This window comes from Moschus berezovskii, chromosome 9, assembly GCF_049115385.1.
Source record: "Moschus berezovskii isolate FMDL1 chromosome 9, NW_MosBer_1.0, whole genome shotgun sequence".
In the NCBI taxonomy this organism is placed as follows: domain Eukaryota; kingdom Metazoa; phylum Chordata; class Mammalia; order Artiodactyla; family Moschidae; genus Moschus; species Moschus berezovskii.
Genome location: NC_142468.1, coordinates 42,235,177 through 42,260,579, shown reverse-complemented (window position 1 = coordinate 42,260,579; position 25,403 = coordinate 42,235,177). Strand labels below are relative to the sequence as shown.

General features: G+C 39.6%; 1 protein-coding gene across 1 annotated transcript in view; it reads left to right on the top strand.

Annotated features, from left to right (window-relative positions):
- FBN1 (fibrillin 1) overlaps nucleotides 1-25,403 on the top strand; it is a 272,564-nt gene that overhangs the window by 35,093 nt on the left and 212,068 nt on the right. The window contains exons 4-6 of the mRNA XM_055436892.2: nucleotides 2,271-2,369; nucleotides 14,250-14,345; nucleotides 17,673-17,768. Coding sequence (XP_055292867.1) covers nucleotides 2,271-2,369; nucleotides 14,250-14,345; nucleotides 17,673-17,768 — 291 coding nt within the window. The remainder of the gene's footprint in view (nucleotides 1-2,270; nucleotides 2,370-14,249; nucleotides 14,346-17,672; nucleotides 17,769-25,403) is intronic.

The following is a 25,403-nucleotide window of genomic DNA, read 5'->3' as shown; positions in this document are numbered from 1 at the left end:
TGTTGAATCTGGGTGATGGAGGCTAAAAGGAAACCTAACTCTTAGACAAAGAGGAGAGGAAGCAGATAGAGCATCATATGAAAATGAGTGAAAAGACTGGGGGAGGAACTTTGATGGTACCAGAGATTCCTGTATTGATTCTGCTTCTGTGGCAAAGCTCAGATTCTCATATCCCACAAGTGTTGTGTAACAAGTCACATGCCGGACAAGGTGGTGTTTAATGGAGATACTAAGTCAGATTAGTTATGGCATCGGTCTTCCATGAACTTTTACAGTCATCACCTGTGAAATAACTTTCAGTTTTTGGAAAAATCCATTAGTATAATATGGAAATTTAGAGCTGAGAAGCCATTAAGGAATCATGTCATCCCCCTTCTCATTTGGCCAAAAATGGTCCGTGGAGAAGAGGAGATTATTTCAATCAACATTCTCTTGGTGACCTGAAAAAGTTAATTTCCTTCCCAGTTCTTAATTTTGACTAAAAAAGCTTATTCATCTGGCACCTTGTGGTTTATGTCAAAATCAAAACTGACTAAGAGAGGGATGTAATGGTTTTTGGAGTTTTCTAAATGAACTTGACAACAAAACAAAACCATTTCCCTAGTGTTCTGTGGAATCTCTGAGAAATGCTACCTTCAGGTATTTAAATAAATGTTTGTAGAGCCTTTTAAAAGCTTATTTCATAATAGTTTTCAATCTCCATCCTAGGGTTCTTCTGACATTTTGATGCACTTTCTATCGAGGGCATTATTTTTGGCCGTGCATATTTCATTTACTTCTTGCAAGTTTGTGCAGGAATTTGATGGAAAGAATCAAGTCTATGAGTATAAGAGAGTAGTGACCAAATCTTGGTCTTTTGATAAATGTAAGTCATTTGCCATTTGAACTTGTTCTTCAGTCCAGTTAGCAGAGCATTTGGTACCAGTATGATACTAGTCTCTGGGTGGCTTGCAGATGTTAATGGCTTCCTGACTGTAGAATCAGTACTGTTAAGTGGATTCACACTTCTCTTCTCAGACTGTTGATGTGGTTCACAACAGGACTAAACGTGCAGGATACAAGTTACTCTGTAGATCAGATGTTCTCAGCTGGCAGGATCTGAACCAGGAAGCAGCCTGAGCCAGGCATGGTATTTTTTATAAAGATTACTAAATTTTAAGCATTTACAATAAAATAGGCTACCAAGAGTACTGCTACAAGTTTTATATCACTAACTCTAAGTGTAAAAACAGAATGTGTATGTGTATTAGTCACTAAGTCATGTTTGACTCTCATGACCCCATGGACTGTAGCCCACCAGGCTCCTCTGTCCATGGGATTTTCCAGGCAAGAATACTGGGGTGGGTTGCCATTTCCTTCTCCAGGGGGATCTTCCGGACCCAGAAATTGAACCCAGGTCTCCTGCATCGCAGGTGGATTCCTGCCTGGCAGGCAGATTTTTTACCCATTGAGCTACAGAAAGCCCCATATATACATACATACATACATAAATATGTATATGGGCTTCTCTGGTGGCCCAGTGGCAAAGAAGCCTCCTGCCAGTGCAAGAAACACAGGAGAAGCAGGTTTGATCCCTGGGTTGGGAAGATCCCCTGGAGGAGGAAATGAACCCACTCCAGTATTCTTGTTTGGGAAATCCCATGGACAGAGAAGGCTGGCAGGCTGCAGTTCACTGGCTCACAAAGAGTTGGACACTACTTAGCTACTGAACAACATATATATGTGTGTGTATGTATATGCAGGAATATATATACAAACACACAAATATATATGTGTGTGTGTGTACATATACATATTATATATATATATATATATAGAGAGAGAGAGAGAGAGGAGGAAATGGCAACCCTCTGCAGTATTCTTGCCTGGGAAATCTCATGGGCCGAGGAAGCTGGCGGACTACAGTCCATGGGGTCACAAAAAGTTGGAGCATGACTGAGTGACTAAACAGCAACAATGCAGGACTTTTTCTTGTTTTGTTTTCCTTTTATAGACTATCCTGGGCTTATTGACATTGTGAGCTGTGGAATAAGTAAAGAGAGGCTAGAGAACCACTCATATGGATAAGGGAGCTTCCCAGTCTTAGATTCTATTTATTCCAACAGGTTTGTTTTATAAATGAATAGACCTGAAGCCTAAAGTCACACAGGTCATGATAGCAAAGTTAACAAGGAACCTGATTGTCCAAGTTTCCTCACCTGAGGATTGGGGCCCTTTGAATCACCATGCTCTGAACCCATGTGCTAACAGACCTCTGGTTTTATTCATAGCCATTTGCCGGCATTCCTGTGGGGATGGATTTTGTTCGAGGCCAAATATGTGCACTTGCCCATCTGGTCAGATAGCTCCTTCCTGTGGCTCCAGATCCAGTGAGTATAACATGTCATTATATATAATATTATTTTATGTGGTTATGCCCTATTTTCTCCTAAATTTGCTTTTGGCTTTTCTCTTGCCTGCAATACATTTTTTTTTTTTTTTTCCACTAGAACATCTGCCTTCTCTGCTCTGCCCAAAATACTTGGAATGGCTCTCCTCAGTCTGGCCTCCCATTTGCCTTCTTCACTTTTTATAGGGAAATTACCTGTGGGACATAGTTACTATGAATCATATAAAGATTGTGGCTTCCTTCTGTGTGGGTGTCATCTTATTTATCTTTGTATCTCCAATGTAAATACCATAAAAGATACTCAATGACATGATCGTTTAATGAACAATTTTGACTCAGGAAAACTAGGCATTCTTCCTTGTGGTACTGAAGTAGGAATCTGATTAAACACTTTTTACAACTTGAGACCCCTGCCTTTTGCAAGAGGACGATGTTAGGAGTCATCATGGCAGTTTATTGGGGATGATTTGTCATGAAGCAAACATATTTTGCCTTTTAGAATTTTACCACTTTGTTCATTCCATGATGCCAAGGAAATATCCACAGTTCATTATTCAGAGACTTTGCTGGCTTATTCTGTTGTTTTTGTTTTTAAATATGGGTGCTCAGCAGTGAATTAGGGGAAATGTGGGGGTTGGGAAGAAAGTGAGTCATTGTTTGTTAAAAAATGAAGTTCATATCTGTGTAAACAGCCCCTCAACATCTTGACCATTACCAAGGCAAAAATTTTAGGTTCCTTTTCTACTTCCAATTTCTGGTGAGAAAATACACTTCCCTTACAGCATGTTCTGGTTTTGACATGGTTTTGAGAGTATTATGGAATACTGTGAGCTTCCCAGGTGGCACTAGTGATAAAGAACCCACCTGCCAATGCAGGACATGTAAGAGACACAGGTTCGATCCCTGGGTCAGGAAGATCCCCTGGAGAAGGGCATCACAACCCACTCCAGTATTCTTGCCTGGAGAATCCCATGGACAGATGATCTTGATGGGCTACAGTCCATAGGGTCGTAGAGTCAGACACAACTGAAGCAACGTAACTTGCGTGCATGCATTGTGGAATAAGTACATTCTCTTTTGTCGAATGCAAGTAGAGACTTGAGCGTAATCAAGATCCTGTTACCTGTGTTAAGGGTCCTAACATTTAACTGTGGTTCTCATGAACCAACTAACAGAATGGGGCCAATAGTGCAGGGCAGCAGACCTTCTTGGTGCCCACTCACATACCTTGGCATTCATGGGTTACACAATCAACTCTGCCTTTAGAGCTCTGTAACATTTTTCTGGCCAGGGAGCATGCATGGCAAGCTGGAAAGGCTGAGGGGATTAATTAGAAGCACCTTTTAACCAGTGACAAATGGAAAGTGTTGGATTAATGCCTGTAATTCCTTGCCTATCATTTTGCTTAACTATGAGGTGTGTTATGCACTGTCTTCTAAAGTTCCCTAGTGGGATGGAGCCCAAGCTGCCCATGTAGGAACAGGCTTGAGAATGTACTTCATTAGTTTCCTTCCGTTACCTGTCTCACTTTCCCAGTCTCTTTACCAGGGTTTCCTGAAGTTACTTCTAAAAGAAACCACTGATATTTGAGTTATTGTCTCAGAATTTGCTTCTGGTGGAAACCAAATGGAGACAGATGAGAACTAAATACAGACAGTTGTAGGTTGGGATAGAAATTCTCTTGTGGGCTGGGGCTCATTTGCTTATTGCAATGAGTATAGCATGTTCTTTTTTTTTTGCTGTTTTTTTTAACTTTTTATTTTGTATTGAAGTATAGCTGATTAACAATGTTGTGAGAGTTTCAGGTGAACAACAAAGGGTAGAATGTTCTTTCTTGATCTCAGCTTGGTTTTGAATGTGTGTTCTACAAGCAACAAGAGGTTAACTCCATATATCAGGAGCACTTGAGCTGGAGGAGTAGCAGGAGGCAGAGTGCTCAGTTGGCAGCACTTTGGGAAGCAGGCTGGATGTCTCCACCTCTATCAGGATGATGACCTCCAGGCTGCCTCTGAGGAGTGAGAACCTCAGGTGGGGAAGGATACTACATAGCAAGTTGGGAGTAGAACCATCCCTCAGATTGGTCCTTCAACCAGCCACTAACACACCACTCCATAAGTGGGAGAACATACAGTCAGGTGGCAAACTGGATATCCAGCTGGAAAGGTCTTCAGTGATAGTGTGAGCTGCTAATGATTTAGTCAAGCAAAAATCACGAGATGTGGAGAAAAGAGATTAATAAGATCAGAGGGAAAAGCTGTGGTTCTAGTAGATTTCAAGCTAGCAGCGAGGTGGGAGGAGTGCAGTGGTAAGGTCCTGTGGGCCAGGTTAGGGTAGAGGTTGAAGTCCAAGACTTGTGCATGGTAATCTTTGAGGAGGTTTGTGTCTGTCTCTGGTTCTTGTTCACTGGACAAAATCCCCAAGTACTTTGTGAATGAGAGTGAAGTGAGGGGGAGGACATGGTTTCATGAGGGTTTTTGAGGCATTTGGAGCCTTTAAAATCATTGGCTTGGACTCTACCTGAACTAATAATGTCCAGACAGCTTGCACAACTAAAGCTGGCAGAATGTTTTATTAATAAATTAAGAGTAGCTGAGGAATGATCAGAATTCATTTCTGATCTTTTTAAATGATGTTCTAGGAAACAGCTCTGCCATCCTATAGAACTTCCTGCCCATGATGTGGTCGACAAATGTGGGTAGGTCACTTTGCTAACTCTCCTGGTAATGGATAATCTAATGCAGGGAAATGTTTGCATTCACAACTTGTGGTTCTGGTAAGAAGGAGTAAATTTAGGTCATTTTACCAATATTTCCTATGAGAAACTGTATACTTGTTATGTGATGGAGTCAAGGAGGTCCAGGTGAGTTATAGGACCTCTGACGTTTTAGCCTTCTTATTTGAAAGTATAAAGAATGAAAGGAAGGTTTTTCTTTTAGGTTGTTTCCAACTTGTGTCCTGTGACTTTTAAAATAGGAAATGATCTCTTAGTGACCTGAATGAGAGATTGCATTTCCAGAAAGTCCAAACTGCCAGCCAGCAATTCCTTTGGACACCAGGAAGTCGTGGCTTCCCTTAACCTATTGGGAGTCTTGCCACCAGTCATTGAGGCACCAGGGCAAAAAGAGGATTGGCTAGACAGGCTAGAAACAGTGGGTTTTTTGGACTTTAATTCTAGGTATGTTAGGACTGCTCTCTATTCTCTCAGTCTCTGAGGCCAGAGATGGATCCTGAGCAATTCTGTTTCTCATAAAGACCTGTCATGGGTGATCCATGAATTTTATCACACTCTCCTTAAATATATATGAGTACAATAGATAAGTAAAATAGATAAAGTATATAAAATAGATATCTAAAATAAATAATATAGATATATAAATAAAATAGATTATCTTTTAAAATAGTATACAGTATATTATTATAAAAGGTGTTCCCTAAATTTCATATTTTAGAATTTTGAGTTGAACTTATGCTCATTCTATTTCATTCTTTATGCTTCTTAAAAGGATTAAAAAAATTAAACTTACTAGTTTGAGTTAATTGTAGATTCACATTCAATTGTAAGATGTACTTCGTAGCAATCCTGGGTGTCTTTTACCCAGTTTTCCTCATGTTAATGTCTTATGATACTATAATACAATTGCACAACCAGGCTATTGACATAGATGCAGTCAAGCTACAGAATATTGCCAACACCACCAGGATTCTTCATATTTCTCTCATATCCATTTCTTCCTCCTGCTGCTGCTGCTGCTAAGTCGCTTCAGTCATTTCCGACTCTGTGTGACCCCATAGACGGAAGCCCACCAGGCTCCCCCATCCCTGGGATTCTCCAGGCAAGAACACTGGAGTGGGTTGCCATTTCCTTCTCCAATGCATGAAAGTGAAAAGTGAAAGTGAAGTCGCTCAGTCATGTCGGACTGAGTGACCCCATGGACTGCAGCCTACCAGGCTCCTCCATCCATGGGATTTTCTAGGCAAGAGTACTGGAGTGGCTTGCCATTGCCTTCTCCGATCCATTTCCTCCTACATCCTCCTTAACCCTGGCAACCACTAATCTGTTCTCCATTTCTATAATTTTGTCATTTCAAGAACGTTATATAGATGGAGTCACAGAATATGTAACCTTTGGGAATTGTCTTTTTTCACTCAGCATAATTCTCTGGGAATCATCCTGTTGTGGTTGTTCTGTGTATCAGTACTTTGATCCCTTTTATTCCTGAATTTACAAGCCATGAATGTAAGGTTTGTTTAGCCATTCACCCATCGAAAGATATCTGGGTTGCTTCTAGTTTTTGGTTATTCAAACAAAGCTACTGTGAACATTTATGCACAGGTTTTTGTGTGAACATGAGTCTATTTCTTTGGGATAAACGCCCAGAAATGCAATTGCTGGGTCGTATGGTAGTTGCATATTTAGCTTTTCTAGAAACAGCCAGCTGTTTTGGAGTGGCTGTTCCATTTTACATTCTCACCAGCAATGTATGAATGACTCAGTTTCTTTGCATTATCACCAGCTATCAGGGTTGCTGCTATTTTCAATTCTAACTGTTCTCATGGGTATATGGTAATAACATCACTGTAATTTTAATTTATGTTTTTTCCTACCGGCTTATAATGTTTATCATTTTTTTCCTGTGCTTATTTGTCACCTGCATATATCTTCTTGAGTGAACTGTTGTCCCTTCACATCTTTTGCCTAGATTCTAATTGGATTCTTTACTATTTTAGTGTTTTGAGAGTTCTTTGTGCGCTTTAAATCCTAGCCCTTTGTCAGCTATGTAATTTGCAGATGTTTTTTTCTCACTCTATAGCTTGCCCTTTCATCTTCTAACAGAGCAAAAGTTTTAAAATATGTTTGAGTCCAATTTATCAATTTTTTTCTTTAATGGAAAATAATTGTGCTTTTGATCTCAAGTCTAGGAACTCTTTGCTGAGCCATAGATCCTGAAGAGTTTCTCCAGTTTTTTTTTCTAAATCTTACAGACATTTACAATGAGGTCTAGGTGTAGTTGATACCTGTGGGTGTCTGATTCCTCCAACCCACTTATTGGGTTGGCCAAAAAGTTCATTTGGGTTTTTCCATAGGATGTTTTTGGCCAACCTAATATTTCCAAAAAGGCTGTCCTTCATCAGTACAATTACTTTTTCAGTTTTGTCAAAAAATCAGTTGGGTATATTTGTATAATTCTACTTCTGGTTTCTCTATTTTATTCTATTGATCTATTTGTCTGTCCTTTCTCCAGTATCATACAGTCTTGATTATTGCAGCTTATGGTAAGTTTTGAAAATTGAGTAGACTAATTCCTCCCACTTAATTATTCTTTTTCAAAATTGTAATTCTAATTTCTTTGCTTTTCCATATAAATTTTAGATTCATCTTGTCTGTATATACAGAAAAGTATTCTCTAGGATTTTGATAGAACTGCTTTAAATCTGTATGTCAGTTTGGAGAGTATTGACATCTTTACTGTTTGGAACCACTTTTAGTTTGGATAAGATTTTATCATTTTTAATTAATTTCAATTTAGTTAGAATATGGGGTACTTGTACTCCCAATCCGAATCTAAGCTTTAAGGATGTAAGAAGCCCAGGGGAACAATTGTAGAGCAGTGGGTTAGCAAGTTTGAGCAAGTATGGTGCAACCATTGCTGAAAGTATGAGGATACTCAGAGGATGGGAAGGTAGCACTGTAGCTGGTCTGGAAGAAGTGACCTTGGAAAGGTTTTTCAGGAAAGTGTGGGTTTTATATGAACAGATAGAAGAAGCTTGGGTAGAATCTGCTCAGATTGTCCATAGAAACAATTGAACTCTTTGCTTTCTAGTTAACCCTCTATGGAAGTGCCTTTATCACTGCTATCATATAACTTGTCTTTCTCTGTATCTTTTTCGGCTCTGCTAGGTTTTTGTTTTGTTTTGAGATACCTTAGTGAAGTTGCTCTACTAACTGGTGTGTCTTTAGGTACCACAGACTATGCACTTAAAATGTCATTGCCATTATCTCTCCCAGTGAAAATCATTTTTGTCCTGCAGTGGTTCTGGCTGCCCCAATGGACTGTTTTCTCAGGTGTCGAGACCAGAAGTTAGTCTAGCTCTTTGTCTTGTACTTTTCCAAGGGCTTAAATTAAAATCATATGTTACCATACAGATGCTTATTTGCAAATGGCTCCCAGTGTTCTTTCTGCCCTTTGTGCCTGCCAAGGCAATGGAAGAATTTAAGGATCATTCCCAACCTAATGCATCCCAAAGAAAATGATTACCTGAGGTATTTAGACCTAAGCACCAGCCCTGCATCTCTGCTGCTCCAGTAGTGTGTTCACTTTGCTCTCTTTGGGCTGATTGTTCTTAAGAATTAACTTGTGCTGGGCTACAATCTAAAGAAAGTTTCTTCTGCTCTTTCTGGTGCCTGGCAAATGGAGGGCATTCAGTAAATATTTGTTGAATGACTGAAGTGACTGACCTCTACTGGAACAGACATAAAATTCGTTTGGGATTCTATATGGATAAGGGTTAATGGCAACATTTTTGTTAGTTCTAGGATGTTGAACCTTACTTGAAACACTTTGAGGCTTTCCACCCATCTTGGAGGGGAAGTTCTCCTTGGAGCTAAATGCATGTGGCAGCCATAGGTCTGTGCACAGGCATTTGAACTCCCCTAGCATTTTCAGTTTCTGATAAAGTCTTAATGCTGATTGAGTTTAGGAATATATTCTAACTTGAGGTGTTTAGAGCATCCTATGAGTTCATATGGAGCCCTTATTTTTCATTTGGCTTTTTCTAGAGAAATAGAACTTGTTCTCCTAATTGCCACATATCTGGAATTTTTTTGTCACATTAGAGTAAATTTAGAATTTGCATCAATGGCAGGACTCAATCACAAATAAAACCAGTTTGTATACTCTCTAAACTATAGTGAAACTTCATATCTAGTTCCTTTATTTCCCACAGAAATCCTGAATGAGTGCTCCTGCAATTAAGGAAATACTTTTTCTCCTAAAGGTCTAAGACTCACCAAGAATGCAAATTGGGTAAACATGTTTGTGGCAAAGCAGGTGATTAAAATCCTATTATCAATGGACATGGATTTGAGCAAACTCCAGGAGATAGTGGAGGGCAAAGGAGCCTGACATGCTTACTAGAGTCCAGGGGGTTGCCAGCAGTCTGTTGATGAGCTTGCTCCTCTGTCCTAAGGGTACACGGTTCACTGGTTTGTTTGGACTGTTGGACTAGCCGTGCCTTGTTGTTTCACAAGTCTGATCAAGGGCTTTTAGTTTTTAAAGGAGAAAGAATATTTTATGATGGAAAAAGTTTACCTGAATGATAGGGTAGAAAAAAAAGTATAAGAACGTATCAGGGAGGTTTTTATTATATTCCATTTAAATATAAACTTATCATTCTTTCCAGAAAGACGAACTCATTCTGTTTTTTAATTTAAACAAGTCATGTAAAGTCACTGTTTAAACTACTGTTCGCTTTTTTATCTCAAAGTAGCTAAATGGCTTTGTTGCTCATGTGGGAATGGAAATTAGCTCTTGGCATGAACCACTTTAATTGAAATCAGTTTGTGGGTTGAGTTCCTTTGCTGCTTGACAGATGACATCATTTCCTGTGCTTTTCCCAATCCTCACTGTTTTGCTAAGATAGGATGAAGCTAAGTTTAACTTAAGATTTTAAAGCAACTTACACCTTTTCCTGACCTACTTAGAATATTATCCAAGTTTTTCACCAAATCATTTCTTTTGTATACTTGTAAATAGTTTTTTAGTTTGAAAACGCATTTTGGCCAAGACATTTTAATAGAACTGTAGGAGCCTAAAATAACTGTTTTAATCTGTTGCCTGGGTTGGTTGATTTCTATAACAATGTTCTGACAGAGAAGTTATTTCTGCTTTTATATATGGGGAAACAAAGATAAAAATATTTTTAATAGCAACCCACTCAGAGCTATGTAAGTGCTTAGGACGCGATGGGCAACTTCACAGTCTCTGTGTTTGAGTATAGCTTGTGGTGTCGTTATCATGGAGCGTGAGTTAAATAAACAGAAATTAATTTGGCAGAGTTTTATATAGCACCTACAAGCAGGCAGGGAATGCTCTGAGCACTTTCGGAGATATAATTAATAATCATGATGCTTCCCACTCCCCACCCTGTGATGCTTGATGTTTTTAAACAAATGGGCTACAGATAGGAGAAATAACTTAAAAATAGGTTTGGTTATAGAACATACCTTTCTGAAGAGAAGTATAAAGTACTCTGGAGTCAGAAGAAAGAGAGTTCATATCTAGTGGGGAAGGGAAGACAGAATAGAAGTCAGAAAAGATCAAAGGAAAGAACAGACATTTGCCGTGGACCTTGGAGACAGGATTTCAGGATTTGGTAAGACCATTGTGTAAGTTGTATGTTGGAGTTTGAGAGTTCAGGGCAAAGACAGAGAGATGGGTGAAAGAGGAGATTCCATGAAGAGACTAGCACGTAGTACCAGGTATTGGGTACAGCACTTCGTAGGCACTCAGAAGTATTTGTTGAGTGAATGAATGACTGATAAAGAAGCCTGGGAACAAATTGTTATTGTCATTGTTCAGTTGCCCAGTCATGTCCGACTCTTTGCAGCATCATGGAATGCAGCTTGCCAGGCCTCGCTGTCCCTCACCATTTCCTGGAGTTTGCCCAAGTTCATGTTCTTTGCATCAGTCATGCCGTCCAGCCATCTCATCATCTGATGCCCTCCTTGCTTTCTCTCCTCAATCATTCCCAGCATCAGGGACTTTTCCAGTGAGTTGTCTGTTCACATCAGATGACCAAAATACTGGAGCTTCAGCTTCAACATTAGTCCTTCCAGTGAATATTCAGGGTTGATCTCTCTTAAGAGTGACTGGTTTGATACCCTTGCTGTCCGTGGGACTTTCAGCAGTCTTCTCCAGCACTGCAGTTTGAAGGCATCAATTCTTTGGTGTTCTGCCCTCTTTATGGTCCAGCTCTCATAGCAGTACATGACCACTGGGAAGACCATAGCCTTGACTATATGGACCTTTGTTAGCAGAGTAATGTCTCTGCTTTTCAGCACACTGTCTAGGTTTGTCATTGTTTTCCTGCCAAGAAGCAATCATCCTGATTTCATCACTGCAGTCACTGTCTGCAGTGATTTTGGAGGCCAAGAAGGGGAAATCTGTCACTACTTCCACGTTTTCCCTTTCTAGTTGTTGTGCAGTAAGGGGGCTGGTTGCCGTGATCTTAGTTTTTTTAATATTTAGTCTTAAACTGGCTCTTTCCCTCTCCTCCTTCACCCTCATCAAGAGGCTCTTTGTAGTTCCTGTTTGCTTTCTGCCATTAGAGTGGCATCATCCTCATATCTGAGGTTGTTGATGTTTCTCCCACCTATCTTGATTCCAGCTCGTAACTCATCCAGTCTAGCGTTTCTTATGATATGCTTAGCATATAGGTTAAACAAACAGGGTGACAACAGACAGCCCTGTCTCACTTCTTTCTTGATCTTGAACGTCAGTTGTTCTATACAGGGCTCTAACTGTTGCTTCTTGACCCACACACAGGTTCCTCAGGAGACAGGTAGGTGATCTGATATTCCCATCTCTCTAAGAGCTTTCCACAGTTTGTCATGATCCACACAATCAAAGGCTTTAACATAGTCAGTGAAACAGAGAGAGATATTTTTTCTGAAATCCCCTTGCTTTCTCTATAATCCAGCGAATGTTGGCAATTTGATCTCTAGTTCCTCTTCTTTTCCTAAACCCAGCTTGGACTTTTGGAAGTTCTTGCTTTGCATAATGCTGAAGCCTAGCATGCAAGATTTTAAGTATGACCTTACTAGCATGGGAGATGAGTACAACTGTCTGGTGGTTAGCACATTTTTTGGCAGTACCCTTCTTGGGGATTGGGATGAGGGTTGACCTTTTCCAGTCCTGTGGCCACTGCTGGGTCTTCCAGATTTGCTGACATAATGAATGCAAAACCTTGATGACAGCGTGGTTTAGAGATTTGAATAGTTCTGCTGGAATTTCATCACATCCACTAGCTTTATCAACAGCAGTGCTTCTTAAGGTCCACTTGACTTTGCATTCCAGAATATCTGACTGTGGGTGACTAACCACACCGTTGTAGTAATCTGGTTCATTAAGATCTTTTTTAATATAGTTCTTCCGTGTATTGTTTCCATCTCTTCTTGATCTCTTCAGCGTCTACTAGGTCTCTACCATTTTTTCCTTTATTGTGCCCATCTTTGAGTGGGATGGTCCCTTGATGTTTCCAATTTTCCTGAACAGATCTCTAGTCTTTCCCCTTTAGCTATTTTCTTCTATTATTGAGGCATTTTTCATTGAAGAAGGCCTTCTTGTCTCTTCTAGCTGTTTTTTGGAACTCTACATTTAATTGAAACATATTCGGGGTAGGAAAAGGAGCCCTGAAAGACCCATACGACCATCCAGAAGAGGGCCTTAAATGCTGAGATGGAGGGGGTTCTTGGTACAGTAGAGATGGGCGCCTTTGATGGTGTTTTAGGATGTACATGACACGTTGTTGAAAACGTGCATCACTCTCAACTTACCTCTTTGGTCCTATGTGAGGGCATAGGGCATATTGGGTTCCGGCACCTTCCTTTTCCTGTTGTGGTGCTGAGAGCTGTGTATCTCTTTATAAAAATATCGCTTTCTCCTGAAATCAGCAGCCTCTTTGTGATACTGAACTGAGCATCCTAGCAGAGTGTACTGAAGAAGCAAGCTTCTGGGAGGAGCCTCCTCTCTGCTCCTGGGATAAGATGGAGGCCCAGTGCTCCATGAAGGCTAAGCATAAGAGCACGCCTAAGCAGCAGATTCTGCCCTGACACAGAAAAAGGGGTTCTCTTCTCTTTATGTGAAACTATTGAGGCTTTTTCTCCAGGACTTCACTCCCACAGGGCCGAGTAAGCCAAATTTCCATGCCCAATCCTGGCCTTCTTGTATAGGGATGTGTCAATGAGGAATGATTAATTCAATCAAGCCTTTAGTCTTCTCCAGGTAAGGTAGTTGATTGTTTCTAGAGGACTACGGAACAGCCTGAGATTCGGAAAGTGTTATTAGAGTGCCTGAATTACTGAAATAGAGACAGCCTCAGCACTGAAGGAATCAAGGGCACATGCTGGGCTGTCATTGTCTTTCCCGGGTGTCCTTCCCTCTGGCCAGCTCTGGCATCTCATTGTCGCTGTCCAAGTCAGCGTGCTGCCTGGGGTCTTCCTGCCTTGGGTGTTGAAGCTCTCACACTTCTGTAAGTGACAATGTGATAAAGAGTGGATTTACGACACTGCAGGTCTTAGATGGTTTAAGGTGACAGTTTAAACAAGGTGCTTTTTCTGAGCCAAATCCAGCTATCTTCATGATCATGCAGTCCTGTTATTAAGTGCCCTTGTCGGTCTTCTTTCCCTTCTTTCTGCTGCCTCCTAAATTTCTTTTAACACCATTTCGTGGAATTTGTCACTCTGAATGTCTTCTGCCCACCCACCTGGGATTCTGCAACTTTTAACAAGAAAAATATTGCTATTGTAATCTTGTCTCGTCTGGTCCCTCAAGGCACTATTTTCTTGGTGTAAATTACAGAAATGACATTGAATGGTAAGTTCTGCTAAATTAGGGAAGTCATTGAGCATTCTTAAAGTCAATATGAAAGATACAGTTACACTGAACTGTAATTGATTTTATGCACACAAAATATGACATGTTTAGCATTGTCAATTAGGTTATTTCTGCATAAATATATGATTATTGATAAACCATTTTATTTTCTCTTCAGATCACTACAAATCAGCTTCTGTGAACTGTTGAGGTCTATGTACTTAAATTGCAGAAATAAATCAGTCCTTTTTTTCTTTCTTTTCAAGTCCAACATTGTAACATTCGCTGTATGAATGGAGGTAGCTGCAGTGATGATCATTGTCTGTGCCAGAAAGGATACATAGGGACTCACTGTGGACAACGTAAGTAAACTGTGTAGATGTTAACCTACATTAACAAAAAGAATACAGAGATAAATGATGGTGGCTTTTCTTTGACTGCCTAGGATATGGCATTTTTACAGGCACCCAGTAACTCTTACCGGTGAACAGATCACTTCCCCAACACACAGAATATCAAATTTCTGATTAGAACCTTGGAACCGGGTTTTTTGATTCATTTTTCTTTCATTTACCTTCATCACCCTGCTTACCTCATTTCTGATTTGCAGTCACCATCCAAGGTGCAGAATTGTTGTTCATTCCACATGTATGTCTTGCATTTGATTGCCCAACATCTCCCCCTGGATTTTCAAGAAGCATCCTCAATAAGGTATTTCAAAACTCAACCTCGTCTTTCTCCCCAAACGTGTTCTTTTTTTGATTAATGGTGTCTGCGTCTCTCTAGTTTCCTAGTCTGGATTCTGCTGTTATAATACTTCTCACACTGCTGGTCAGTGTGTTGGTTTACACCACACACTGTTTATTGTGTGTCTATTGTGTATCAGTCCCAGTGCTTTGCAGAGATGAAAATTCTTCTAAAGAACTTATTTTTTATTATACTAAGAATACCCTGAAGAAAATTTAAAGAGCTTAAATATATAAAAAGTAAAAATTTCCCACCTTTCCAGATGTTATCTTTTAGTCTTTTAATGCATATTTGGTACATGAGCTCTCACTGTATACATAATTTTTAATATAACTTTTTTACTTAATATTTTTTAGAAGTTCCATTTTATTGAATGTTTTAAAAATATTTTTAATGTCTGCATAATAGTCCATTGTATAGAGGTTTAACTGTTTATTGCATCCTTAATGATGAACATTTATTCATGTTATTTCCAATTTTTACCCATTGTATATATTTGCTATGATGAATAATGCTATGATAAGTAAACCAAAGTTTATTTAATACCCTCCTGACTGTCTGTACACTGTGATATAAGTAAGAATGGGGATTAAATCTTTGACAGCCCCCAGCAATAGTATGGAGGGAGAAGAGGTAGGACAGCCTCCCTACCTGGGAGACCCTTTAGCTGAGTGTTAAGGGGTGGGTAGGAGTTCTTTTGTCAGATGTTGGGAGGTGGGCCTTTTAGGCATCTGGCTCGGCATAAGCCAAAGCCTAGAACATGACTAGCATGGGATGCCAGGCTTTGGTATTGCTAGGACTTAAGTGCCGAGGGGAGTGATGGGAAGGGATCTAAGGTCGGAATAGAAGTCATGGACCAGGTTTGGAGAGCCTTTACGCATAACATGTTCTCATCCAAAATAGAACCAGGGGAGGGAAGTGAGAAAACAATACCCAACAACATTCATCTATTGAGTTATTTACTCTGTTTACCATATGCTCGGCACACATTCAGACTCTTTACGTATATATCATTTGATATAACAACAGCATTTACAGGAAGAGGCCTTTATTATTAATACCTACATGAAATGAAGACGCTGGGGTACAGGGACTTCAGTGACTTGTCTGAAGCTGTACAGGGAGTAACCAGCAGAGCTGGGATTTGAACCCATGCAGTCTCACTTCACAGCCCAGGCTTTTAATGCTGTGAAATACTGGCCTTATATACTTCACTCACAACAGTTTACAATGAGGAAGATCTCTGTGGCCACACTGCGGGGGTTGAACCTGAGGGAGAATGAACAGGAAGCAGGAAGACCCGTCCTAAGGCTGTGGCTCCAGAGATGGTGGGATGGAGGTGGATTTAAAGGCATTTTCAGAAAGGGGATCAGAAGGAGCCGCTGCCATCCTCCTGTTCCCTTTCATGCACCCGGAGGGAGCAGAGCCCAGTGTACAACAGGCACTCAGGTAACACCTGCAGATTTCAAAAATCTTCCTTAGACTTAAGTTTCCTAATCTGTAAACTGGGAGGGTTGGTTTAGGCAATTGCAAAATTTCTTTTCTGCTTAAAATCTCTTAATTATTACCTGACTATAAATTAAGAAGCAAATTAGAACAGTGGACATACATAGACCTCTCTAATTTTGTGATGATAAATGGACTACTGCCTTGACTTGTGGTTATAAGGGGTTGTTGCAGTCCAACTACACTGATCCCAATGGATGTCGAGACAGAATTAGATGCACAAGAGATTTATTCGGGAAAAGCCTAACCTTCGGACTATGATGCATGTCACACCCCTGTGCAAGGAGAGAGGGAAGGAAAGACTATCACAATTGTGCAAAAGGAACCTCAGACTGTAGTGCAACCTCCAAGAAAGCTTTGGAGTTGATAGGGCTGTCCAGTCAGGCTGATAGGGAGTCCAGAATCAAGACTGCCCATCACAGTAGCTTCATGATGGGCAGAAATGTCCATTCTCCACAACGCTTAGTTGCTGAGTGGTCCCCACCAGGTTGTTGGCATGAACATAGTAGCAGATCAGCCAACTAAGCTCCTCACAGTAGGTTTTCTTGGAAGGAGATCTGAGTAGCTCAACTGCATGACTGCCACATGGTATAGGAAAAATGTACAGGGAATATATGAAGGGGGAGTTAATGTAAATAGGGGTGTTAGGGAAGCCTCATGGAGGAGCGAGGTTTGAGCTGGGCTTTGAAGGGTGGGTGTGAATGGCAGATTTGGCAGGGACAGCCTAGCACCTGTGGATAAAGATGCCTAGAAAGAGGCTATGCTTGAGTGAGTCACAAGAACTTGTACAGAGAAGAGTTATTCAGGGAATGAGCTTTCAAGTCTTATTTTAATGTCTTTCTTGACAAGTAAAATGTTCCTCCCTCAAGGATCTCTGGACTTATCTTACCAGTATTTTCCAGAGATTCTCTTGTAACACTCAATTGGGTCTTCATTATGCTACATAAATTACTGAGTGTCAGTATTTGTGTTTTGTCATTGGCAGTTAATAGTAGTGTTTTGTCGTTGGCAGTTAATAGTGTGATTTAACATGCTGCATTTCTGCAAAGATGGCCAGTGTTTTTCCTCATAAAAACTGTCTGGAAATGAAACATAAATCATAAGCAAAAGAATCAGCTTGTAAAATGCAGTTCTCATCAGGGTTGTCTCTTATAAACCACCATTGTAGATGCAGAACTGAAAAGCATCGCTCAGATGTTTTCTAGAATGAAGCTGCCAACATTAACACAGGTATATACTCACCTATTCCAGGTAGTTTTACCTGAGTTGACTGAGGGATATCCAGGAAACTGGAACTGTACAATAAATGTTTAAAACAAATACCACGGTGACTATTTAGATTTTTCTTATTGTCATCCTTTCAGGGGACAGTCAGTGTTACTTTATTAGCATCTTCTCAGGTGAAGTTTCTCAGCTTCTCTCTCCTTATTTTACAGCTGTCTGTGAAAGTGGCTGTCTTAACGGAGGCAGGTGCGTGGCCCCAAATCGATGTGCGTGCACTTATGGCTTTACTGGACCCCAGTGTGAAAGAGGTAATTTTTTAAAATGTATCGGCATAAAGATATTCTGATGGCTAAAGCTATGATTGATTTCAGCAAGCATTTGGCTTCTTGCAGCTGCTTCGTGAATTTTGCTGAGCTTTGATGAGGTTTCTGAATTGTCATTGGGAAGGTTCCTAGGATGATACGACAATGGCCCCAAGCCTCTGCATGTTATTCAGTAATTCTTGTCAGTGGACTGCAGGACTCCGTAGTGAGCCTATGCATAAGTACCAGTTGGCATCAAGATAGAAGAAAATTTTCCATCGAGTAAGGATTGAGCTCATTATTATCCTAGTAAGTTAGGGAAGTGGTTCCAAACAAAACAACTGTGTGGAAATGGGAAACATTCAGAATGAAACAAAAATTACACCTAAAGATCTCTTAGGACCTATTGGCTATAGTGGCATACAAGCTTAGCATTCAAAATTCACTAGAAATATTAATTTGCTGAGAAACTGTGCTTTCACAGCTGTGATTTATTCAGTACTCATTGTGGCTCATTGACGTTGTGTATATTCATCCTCACTTTGCCGTGTGAGATGATTAAGGCTCTGGGTGGTCAAGGAAGCTGCCTAAGGACACACACACACACATAATAAGCAGCTTTAATTTGAATGTGGCTTTTCAAGTTTTTAATTGAAAAAGATTTCTACCTGCTCTGCCTACCTATCCATGCAAACATTGAGATATATGTAGATGTGCAGTCCCTTAACTTTTGGTTTGTTGATCATCTTTCTCTACCTTGATAGACATGTTCTTTGCTGATGAAGTAGCAATTCCTGTTTTAGCAAGTAACTCTACTACTACTGGATAAATTATATTGAATTTCTGTTCACAAGGCCACGACATGGTACGGATATGTGAGACACTGTGAACTCTTGGCCTTTCCGTTGTACTTGGCATCATTTTGGAGTCCCTCTTTAAAACTGCTTCTTTTTTACAATTTGATATGTTTTTATTGCCTTGGAGCTAATGTATAGCTAATAGTCTCAAGAGTAACAAAGACAACTGTTTTGATTAGGTAGTATCATTCTGTGGCCTTATTATTTTACTCAGTGACAATGATATAGGATTTAAATTGTTGAGATTAAAACTTCTTAATAGGTAACTTGAGCAATTGTGAAAATAATTCGACAAGTGATAAAAGTGGACTTAATTTGTTTTAGAAAAATCACTGATAGAATGAAGTTACAGGGCATTTTACCTCTAGGAATTTGCAGCAAAGAATACTGATACCCATAGTTATAGATATTGATAACACAGTCTAAAACTATTTGACCAACTACAGTTATTTCTTTGACCAAGATTAAGAAATGATGTGAATGGATTTAAGTTGCTAAACTATTCATGAAAACTGGCATATTTACTTAGGGATATCTCCAAATTTTGGCGTGTCTTTAACTTCTCTCCTCCATGATAAAGGTATCCTAAAATTTGCACTTAGGTATAAATACATGTTGGCCCCACAGAATCTTCACAGTGGTCATCTAAATCAAATTGACCCTTGAATGGTAGATTTTCAGGCATTTGTGGTTGTGGAGAATGGGGAGGAAGAAGGCTCTCTTTAATCATTGCTGTTGTTGTTGTTCAGTAGCTCAATCATGTCTGACACTTTGCAACCCCATGGACTGTAGCATGCCAGGCCTCCCTGTCCTTCTCCATTTCCTGGAGCCTGCTCAAACTCATGTCCATTGAGTTGGTGATGCCATCTAACCATCTCATCCTCTGTTGTCTTCTTGTCCTCCTGCCTTCAATCTTGCCCAGAATCAGGGTCTTTTCTAATGAGTCAACTCTTTGCATCAGGTGGCCAAAGTATTGGAGCCTCAGTTTCAGCATCAGTCCTTCCAATGAATATTCAGGACTGATTTCATTTAGGACTGACTGGTTTGATCTCCTTGCAGTCCAAGGTACTTAAGAGTCTTCTCCAACACCACAGTTCAAAAGCACCAATTCTTTGGTGCTCAGCCTTCTTTATGGTCCAATTCTCACATCCATACATGACTACTGGAAAAACCATAGCTTTGACTAGATGGACCTTTGTTAGCAAAGTAATGTCACTGCTTTTTAATATGCTATCTAGGTTTGTCATAGCTTTTCTTCCAAGGGGCAAGTGTCTTTTAATTTCGTGGCTGCAATCACCACCTGCAGTGATTTTGGAGCCCAAGAAAATAAAATCTCTCACTGTTTCCATTGTTTCCCCATCTGTTAGCCATGAAATGATGGTACTGATGCCATGATCTTAGTTTTCTGAATGTTGAGTTTGAAGCCAACTTTTTCACTCTCCTCTTTCACCTTCATCAAGATGCTCATTACCCTTTGCCTGTTTCACCTGAGGATAGTCTCAAAGCTTCAAAGGGAGAAGGGAAATATGAGTGTAATTTCCCTTACCACATGGGAGAAGGGGGTTTCTCTGATTCCAGGATTATATTCCCATTTATAGTCTTCGCTGTTTTCTGTTGTTATGGAAGTCATCTACCTACCTCTCTAAAGAATTAGAGGCAATATATCCTTGTAGTCAAATGAATGCTTGTGATTTCAAGACTGATTAATAAAAATGTCAGACTGAGTCAGCACAAATCCATCCTGAAGCATAGGAAAGTATTCAGTGTTACTTCTGATGGTGGGTCAGTATACTTGTTGTGTAACTACTTAGGCTAGTTCCATTATGTTTTCATTGGAATATGACTCTTTACTTTTAAAAATGAACGTCCAGGAAGTATTTACTGATTCTCTTTCCTTCTTCCTGGAGACTGAGCCCAGATCTGCTTCTGCATTCTCCCTGAGCACACTCTCCACACCTCTTTTGATAGCAGTTACCACGTATTGAAATAGCTTACTTCCACATCCCGCTCCCCCAGTAGATTATAAACTCTTCAGCAGCAACTGTGGTTTCATCATCTCTTAGATTTCCAAACCAAACTCAGTGCCTGATGCATAGTGTATGGCCAGTAAATGTTGAACTGAAATTATTTTGAAGCACCAGAAAATCACCTGGAGATATGATTATCAGATAGTGAACAAGTATCCCCTGAAAGAAATTGCTTCTTGCCTACTTGTGGTCAATCCTAGTATTTTTCATTGGTTTCATTTTAAGCAGAGCTAACAGTGCTGATGCCTAATTGAATTTGGCCCCATCTTTCAGAAGTTTGGTCTTTCAGGGTCAAATGACTGTCATTTTTAAGTTGGGAAAGATGCAGAAAAGAAGATATGTTTTGACCTAAGCCAGGTGGCAATAAACAAATAAAGTCTTACCATGATGTAATACACAGGGAAGGCAACATTTCTAATGTCAGTTATAAGCATGTCTCAGGATAAGCATCTTCGTTCTGGGAGAGCTTGGAACTTTATCTGCAACTACTTCAGAGAGTTGAAGATAACTCTTCGACTTATATTGAAGATACATTTGCTATCTAGATGTAGAGTATTTTTGAGGGGTGATGCTGGCAGGATTTAGATCACTTTAAGCCAGTAAGTGAATCTTAAGAATCCATGAACATACTGTTTTGGTTTGGATTACAAATCATAACATTCATTTAACCAACGCAGTCAGAATATGAAGCAAAATTTGTCTCACTTGTAGCTTTAAGCCAGTAAAATGAATATTTTTTATAAGAAATTTTTTGCCAATCAGTTTGACTGGGCAGGTGACAATGATACTATTGCCTGTTTACATTCAGAGGAAGAAAAGTAGAGGCCTGTGACTTGTTTGGCCTGTAATGCTGAAATTTCAAAAACTGAATTAGAGTAGCTTTATTTACAGTCTCCAGTTTGCCACAGTCCCTACCACTCCCTAGTGTCATACTTCCTGCTCACTTTGTTCATTTAGCTTACCTTTTAGGCCCTGTGGGCATTTGAGTTTGCCACCTTCTGCTACATTCTGTATCAAAGGTTGCATCTCTTTGTGTTTTCGTTCACACCCCAAGTTTCTTTCATTATTCTTCCTCTTACATATTTTTTTTCTGTAAATTCCCATTTATGATTTTCCTGATTGCCCCTCTGCCTCATTCTTGCCCTCTCTTTGCTTGGGTCTTGAGCAACCAATAAAGCTTATCCTTGCCTAAGCTCAGTGGTACGATGTGTTCACGTTTGTTATTAGAATACTGAAATGAGGTCAGTGCCTGTTTTGGCAATGACAACATAAGCTGGTTGTGTATTGCCATAGTTACTGCCAACAAGACTGTTGGAATCACACTTTCTCTTGCCCTCTTGTCTCAGAATGCAGGCTATTTAAAATCTTGTTAAATGCTCTTCTAGTAAATCGAGTAAATCAAGTAAGTGGATGAGACTTCTCAAGGTAATGAAAAAAGAGAGAAGAATGTTGGAGATAGACCTGAACTTGGAGATGGGGAGGGGTTAATGATGAAGAAGCCCAAGAAAGAAGAGAACAAAACATAGACACTGAGAAAACACGAAGAGAACCAGGAGAAACAACAGAGCCCTGAGCCAAAGAAACCCCACACAAGGGGGACTTCAAGAAATAGAATAGACTTTTCAAGTCTAATACTTGACTCTGGTGATTTGCAACAACCTTATGAGAAAAGTCCTAAGATGAGTCCCATTTTCTAGAGGAGCAAACAGAGGCAAAGGGAGGTCAAAGAGCTTGCCCAAGTTCAGATAGCTTGTAAGTGATACAGTCCAAAGCTAAACCCAGTTAAGTCTGGCTCATAAGGCTATGTACATAACCACTGTGCCATGTGTGGATTTTACTTGGGAAGAGGTCATTAGTAAGCATAGAAAATTTTCTGAGAAATTATAAGTAGAAATCTAGAATTAAGAGTTTTAGAGTGAAAGTTATAGATTAGGTGGAGGAAAAAGCCCTTCAAGAAACTTGGCTAGGTAGGTAGTTTTCCTTTCTGGAGGGAGAGTTGAGCTAAGTTGCTTTTAAATCATTTTAAAAGCCAAGAGAAAGGAATCTTGAGTATTGCTTGGGTGTGTGTAATGCAGGGTTTGGGGCTATTTCTCTGTTTGATTGATTTTGATGTTTTAAATATAATAATCCATTCTTGGAGAGAAGATGATTCCTGTCTGTTTGCAGTACATATGAATTGACTCCAAATGACTGAACCAACATTCTTAAATATAGACATAGAAAATGAATATTGTCATTTAGTGCAGTTACCATGGAAGGTTATATAGTTTTCCTACAGTATTACAAATGTTTAAGCCATATTCGGAAACTCTTTTTTGGAATTACCTTTACAGAGTCAGCAGTTCATTCAAATGAGTATGTGACCTTTTTTTTTTTCTCCTTTATGAGACTCATTTTAGTTTTTAGCCTAAAATAGTGTCAGCTCTAGTGACGACAGTCAATAGTTAAACACATTAGATATTTGGTGTCGAAAATTGACTGATTAAAAAGCAGTGAAAAGAATTACCTTGCATGATTCTTAAAGCATATAGAATTAGATCAATATTTTAATGTCAAACTTTATGTTAGCAGAGTGTGAAGCCTTTTGGAAGCATAAATTCTAATAAGAAGAAGTTTTCTTTCATTACTCCATCTAGAGGTCTACATTATGTACTGTCTGAATGTAAGCGTGGACAAGAATTCGTCAAAATCCTGAATCATTTGTTCAGTGCTAATCTCCTACCCAAGTCCAAACTGTGAAGACAGTACTTGGATTTTTGCCAAATCAAGAAGGTCTGTTGGCTGTTCTGCTGGCTAATAGTGGAAAATGTATACTAATTTTACTGAGCCACTAGCCTTAAGAAAAAGGAACAGTGGAGGTCAAATATAGAGTAGAATAAGAATGAAAGAATGGCAATACTTCATAGTCCATCAGAGAAGCATGGCAATGGAAGATGAACTAAGTCTGGGCGTCATACTTGCTCTTTTAAGGGATTCTAGATTTAGTGGAGCCAGAAAAGGCATTTAGTTTTTGTTTTTCTCCAGTAGTTGAAGAATAGAATAGAGGAAAGGTAGGTTGGTGGTAATTCTCCTTCATTCTCTTATGCACGGTTGATATATGAGAAACTGTTATTTTCATAACTTAGTTTCTCTGATGATTCACAAATGATGATTTTGCATGGGGATCTTTTTTAATGCTTCATTGAACAAAATTCAAAAAATATCCTGAAAGTAGTTGATTAGCCTTTATTTGTTACTCCAGAAAAGTAGTGTCTTCAATGTGTCTAATGAATGGGAAAGAATAACATATAGTGATCCAAATACATAATAACCAAGTGGTGCATTTCAGAGGCATTTGCTTCTTTAAAAGAAAGTAGAATCATGACCTCAGAGGGTTGTCTAGATAGCATGATGGAATCAAGACCTGATTTTCTTATTCTTTTTTTTTCACCAAAGTTTTTCTAGAAGGTATTGATGAAACGTTGCTTCTTTTCCACTCCCAACCCACCCCCAACCTCATTTGGAAGTAAGTTTTACAGAGCTGCATTTATGATACTAATTTTACACTTTGAGTCAGTTCAGTTGCTCAGTTGTGTCCAACTCTTTGTGACACCATGAACTGCAGCATGCCAGGCTTCCCTGTCCATCACCATCTCCCAGAGCTTGTTCAAACTCATGTCCATCGAGTTGGTGATGTCATCCAAACATCTCATCCTCTGTCACCTCTTCTTCCCTTGCTTTCAATCTTGCCCAGCATCAGGGTCTTTTCCAATAAGTCAGTTCCTCATATCAGGTAGCCAAAGTATTGGAGCTTCAGCATCAGTCCTTCCAATGAATATGCAGGACTGATTTCCTTTAGGATTGACTGGTTTGATCTCCTTGCAGTCCAAGGGACTCTCAAGAGTCTTCTCCAACACCACAGCTCAGAAGCATCAGTTCTTCAGCGCTCAGCTTTATGGTCCAGTTCTCACATCCGTACATGATTACTGGAAAAACCATAGGTTTGACTAGACAGACCTTTGTTGGCAAAGTAATGTCTCTGCTTTTTAATATGCTGTCTAGGTTTGTCATAGTTTTTCTTCCAAGGAGCAAGCAACTTTTAATTTCATGGCTACAGTCACCATCTGCAGTGATTTTGGAGCCCAAGAAAATAAAGTCTGTCATGGTTTTCATCACTTCCCCATTTATTTGCCATGAAGTGATGGGACTGGATGCCATGATCTTAGTTTTTCAAATGTTGAGTTTCAAGCCAGCTTTTTCACTCTCTTCTTTCACTTCCATCAAGAGACTCTTTAGTACCTCTTCACTTTCTGTCTTAAGGGTGATGTCATCTGCATGTTTGATGTTACTGATATTTCTCCTGGCAGTCTTGATTCCAGCTTGTACTTCATTCAGCCTGGCATTTCACATGATGTCCTCTGCATATAAGTTAAATAAGCATAGTGACAGTATACAGCCTTGATGTACTCCTTTCCCAATTTGGTACTAGTTTGTTGAATTTTACACTTTAGGTGACTATTATTAAAGTTCCCAGAGTATATGCCATAGGCTGATTTCTACTCTCAAAGTGTCTTTGGCGATCAGAGCTCTGTGAACTCTGCTTGTTTTCTTTTCTCTATAAAGGTAACAAGTAACAAGAAGACCTCTGCAAGCCTAGCTTTTGGTATTTAGTCTTAATGGAAAGTAAATACTAATGTGTAGATAGCAGAGGCAGAATGCATTTAATGTTACTGTGCTGAAGTGGTATTGCAGTTTTTGGCAGTTGGTGGCTCATTGAA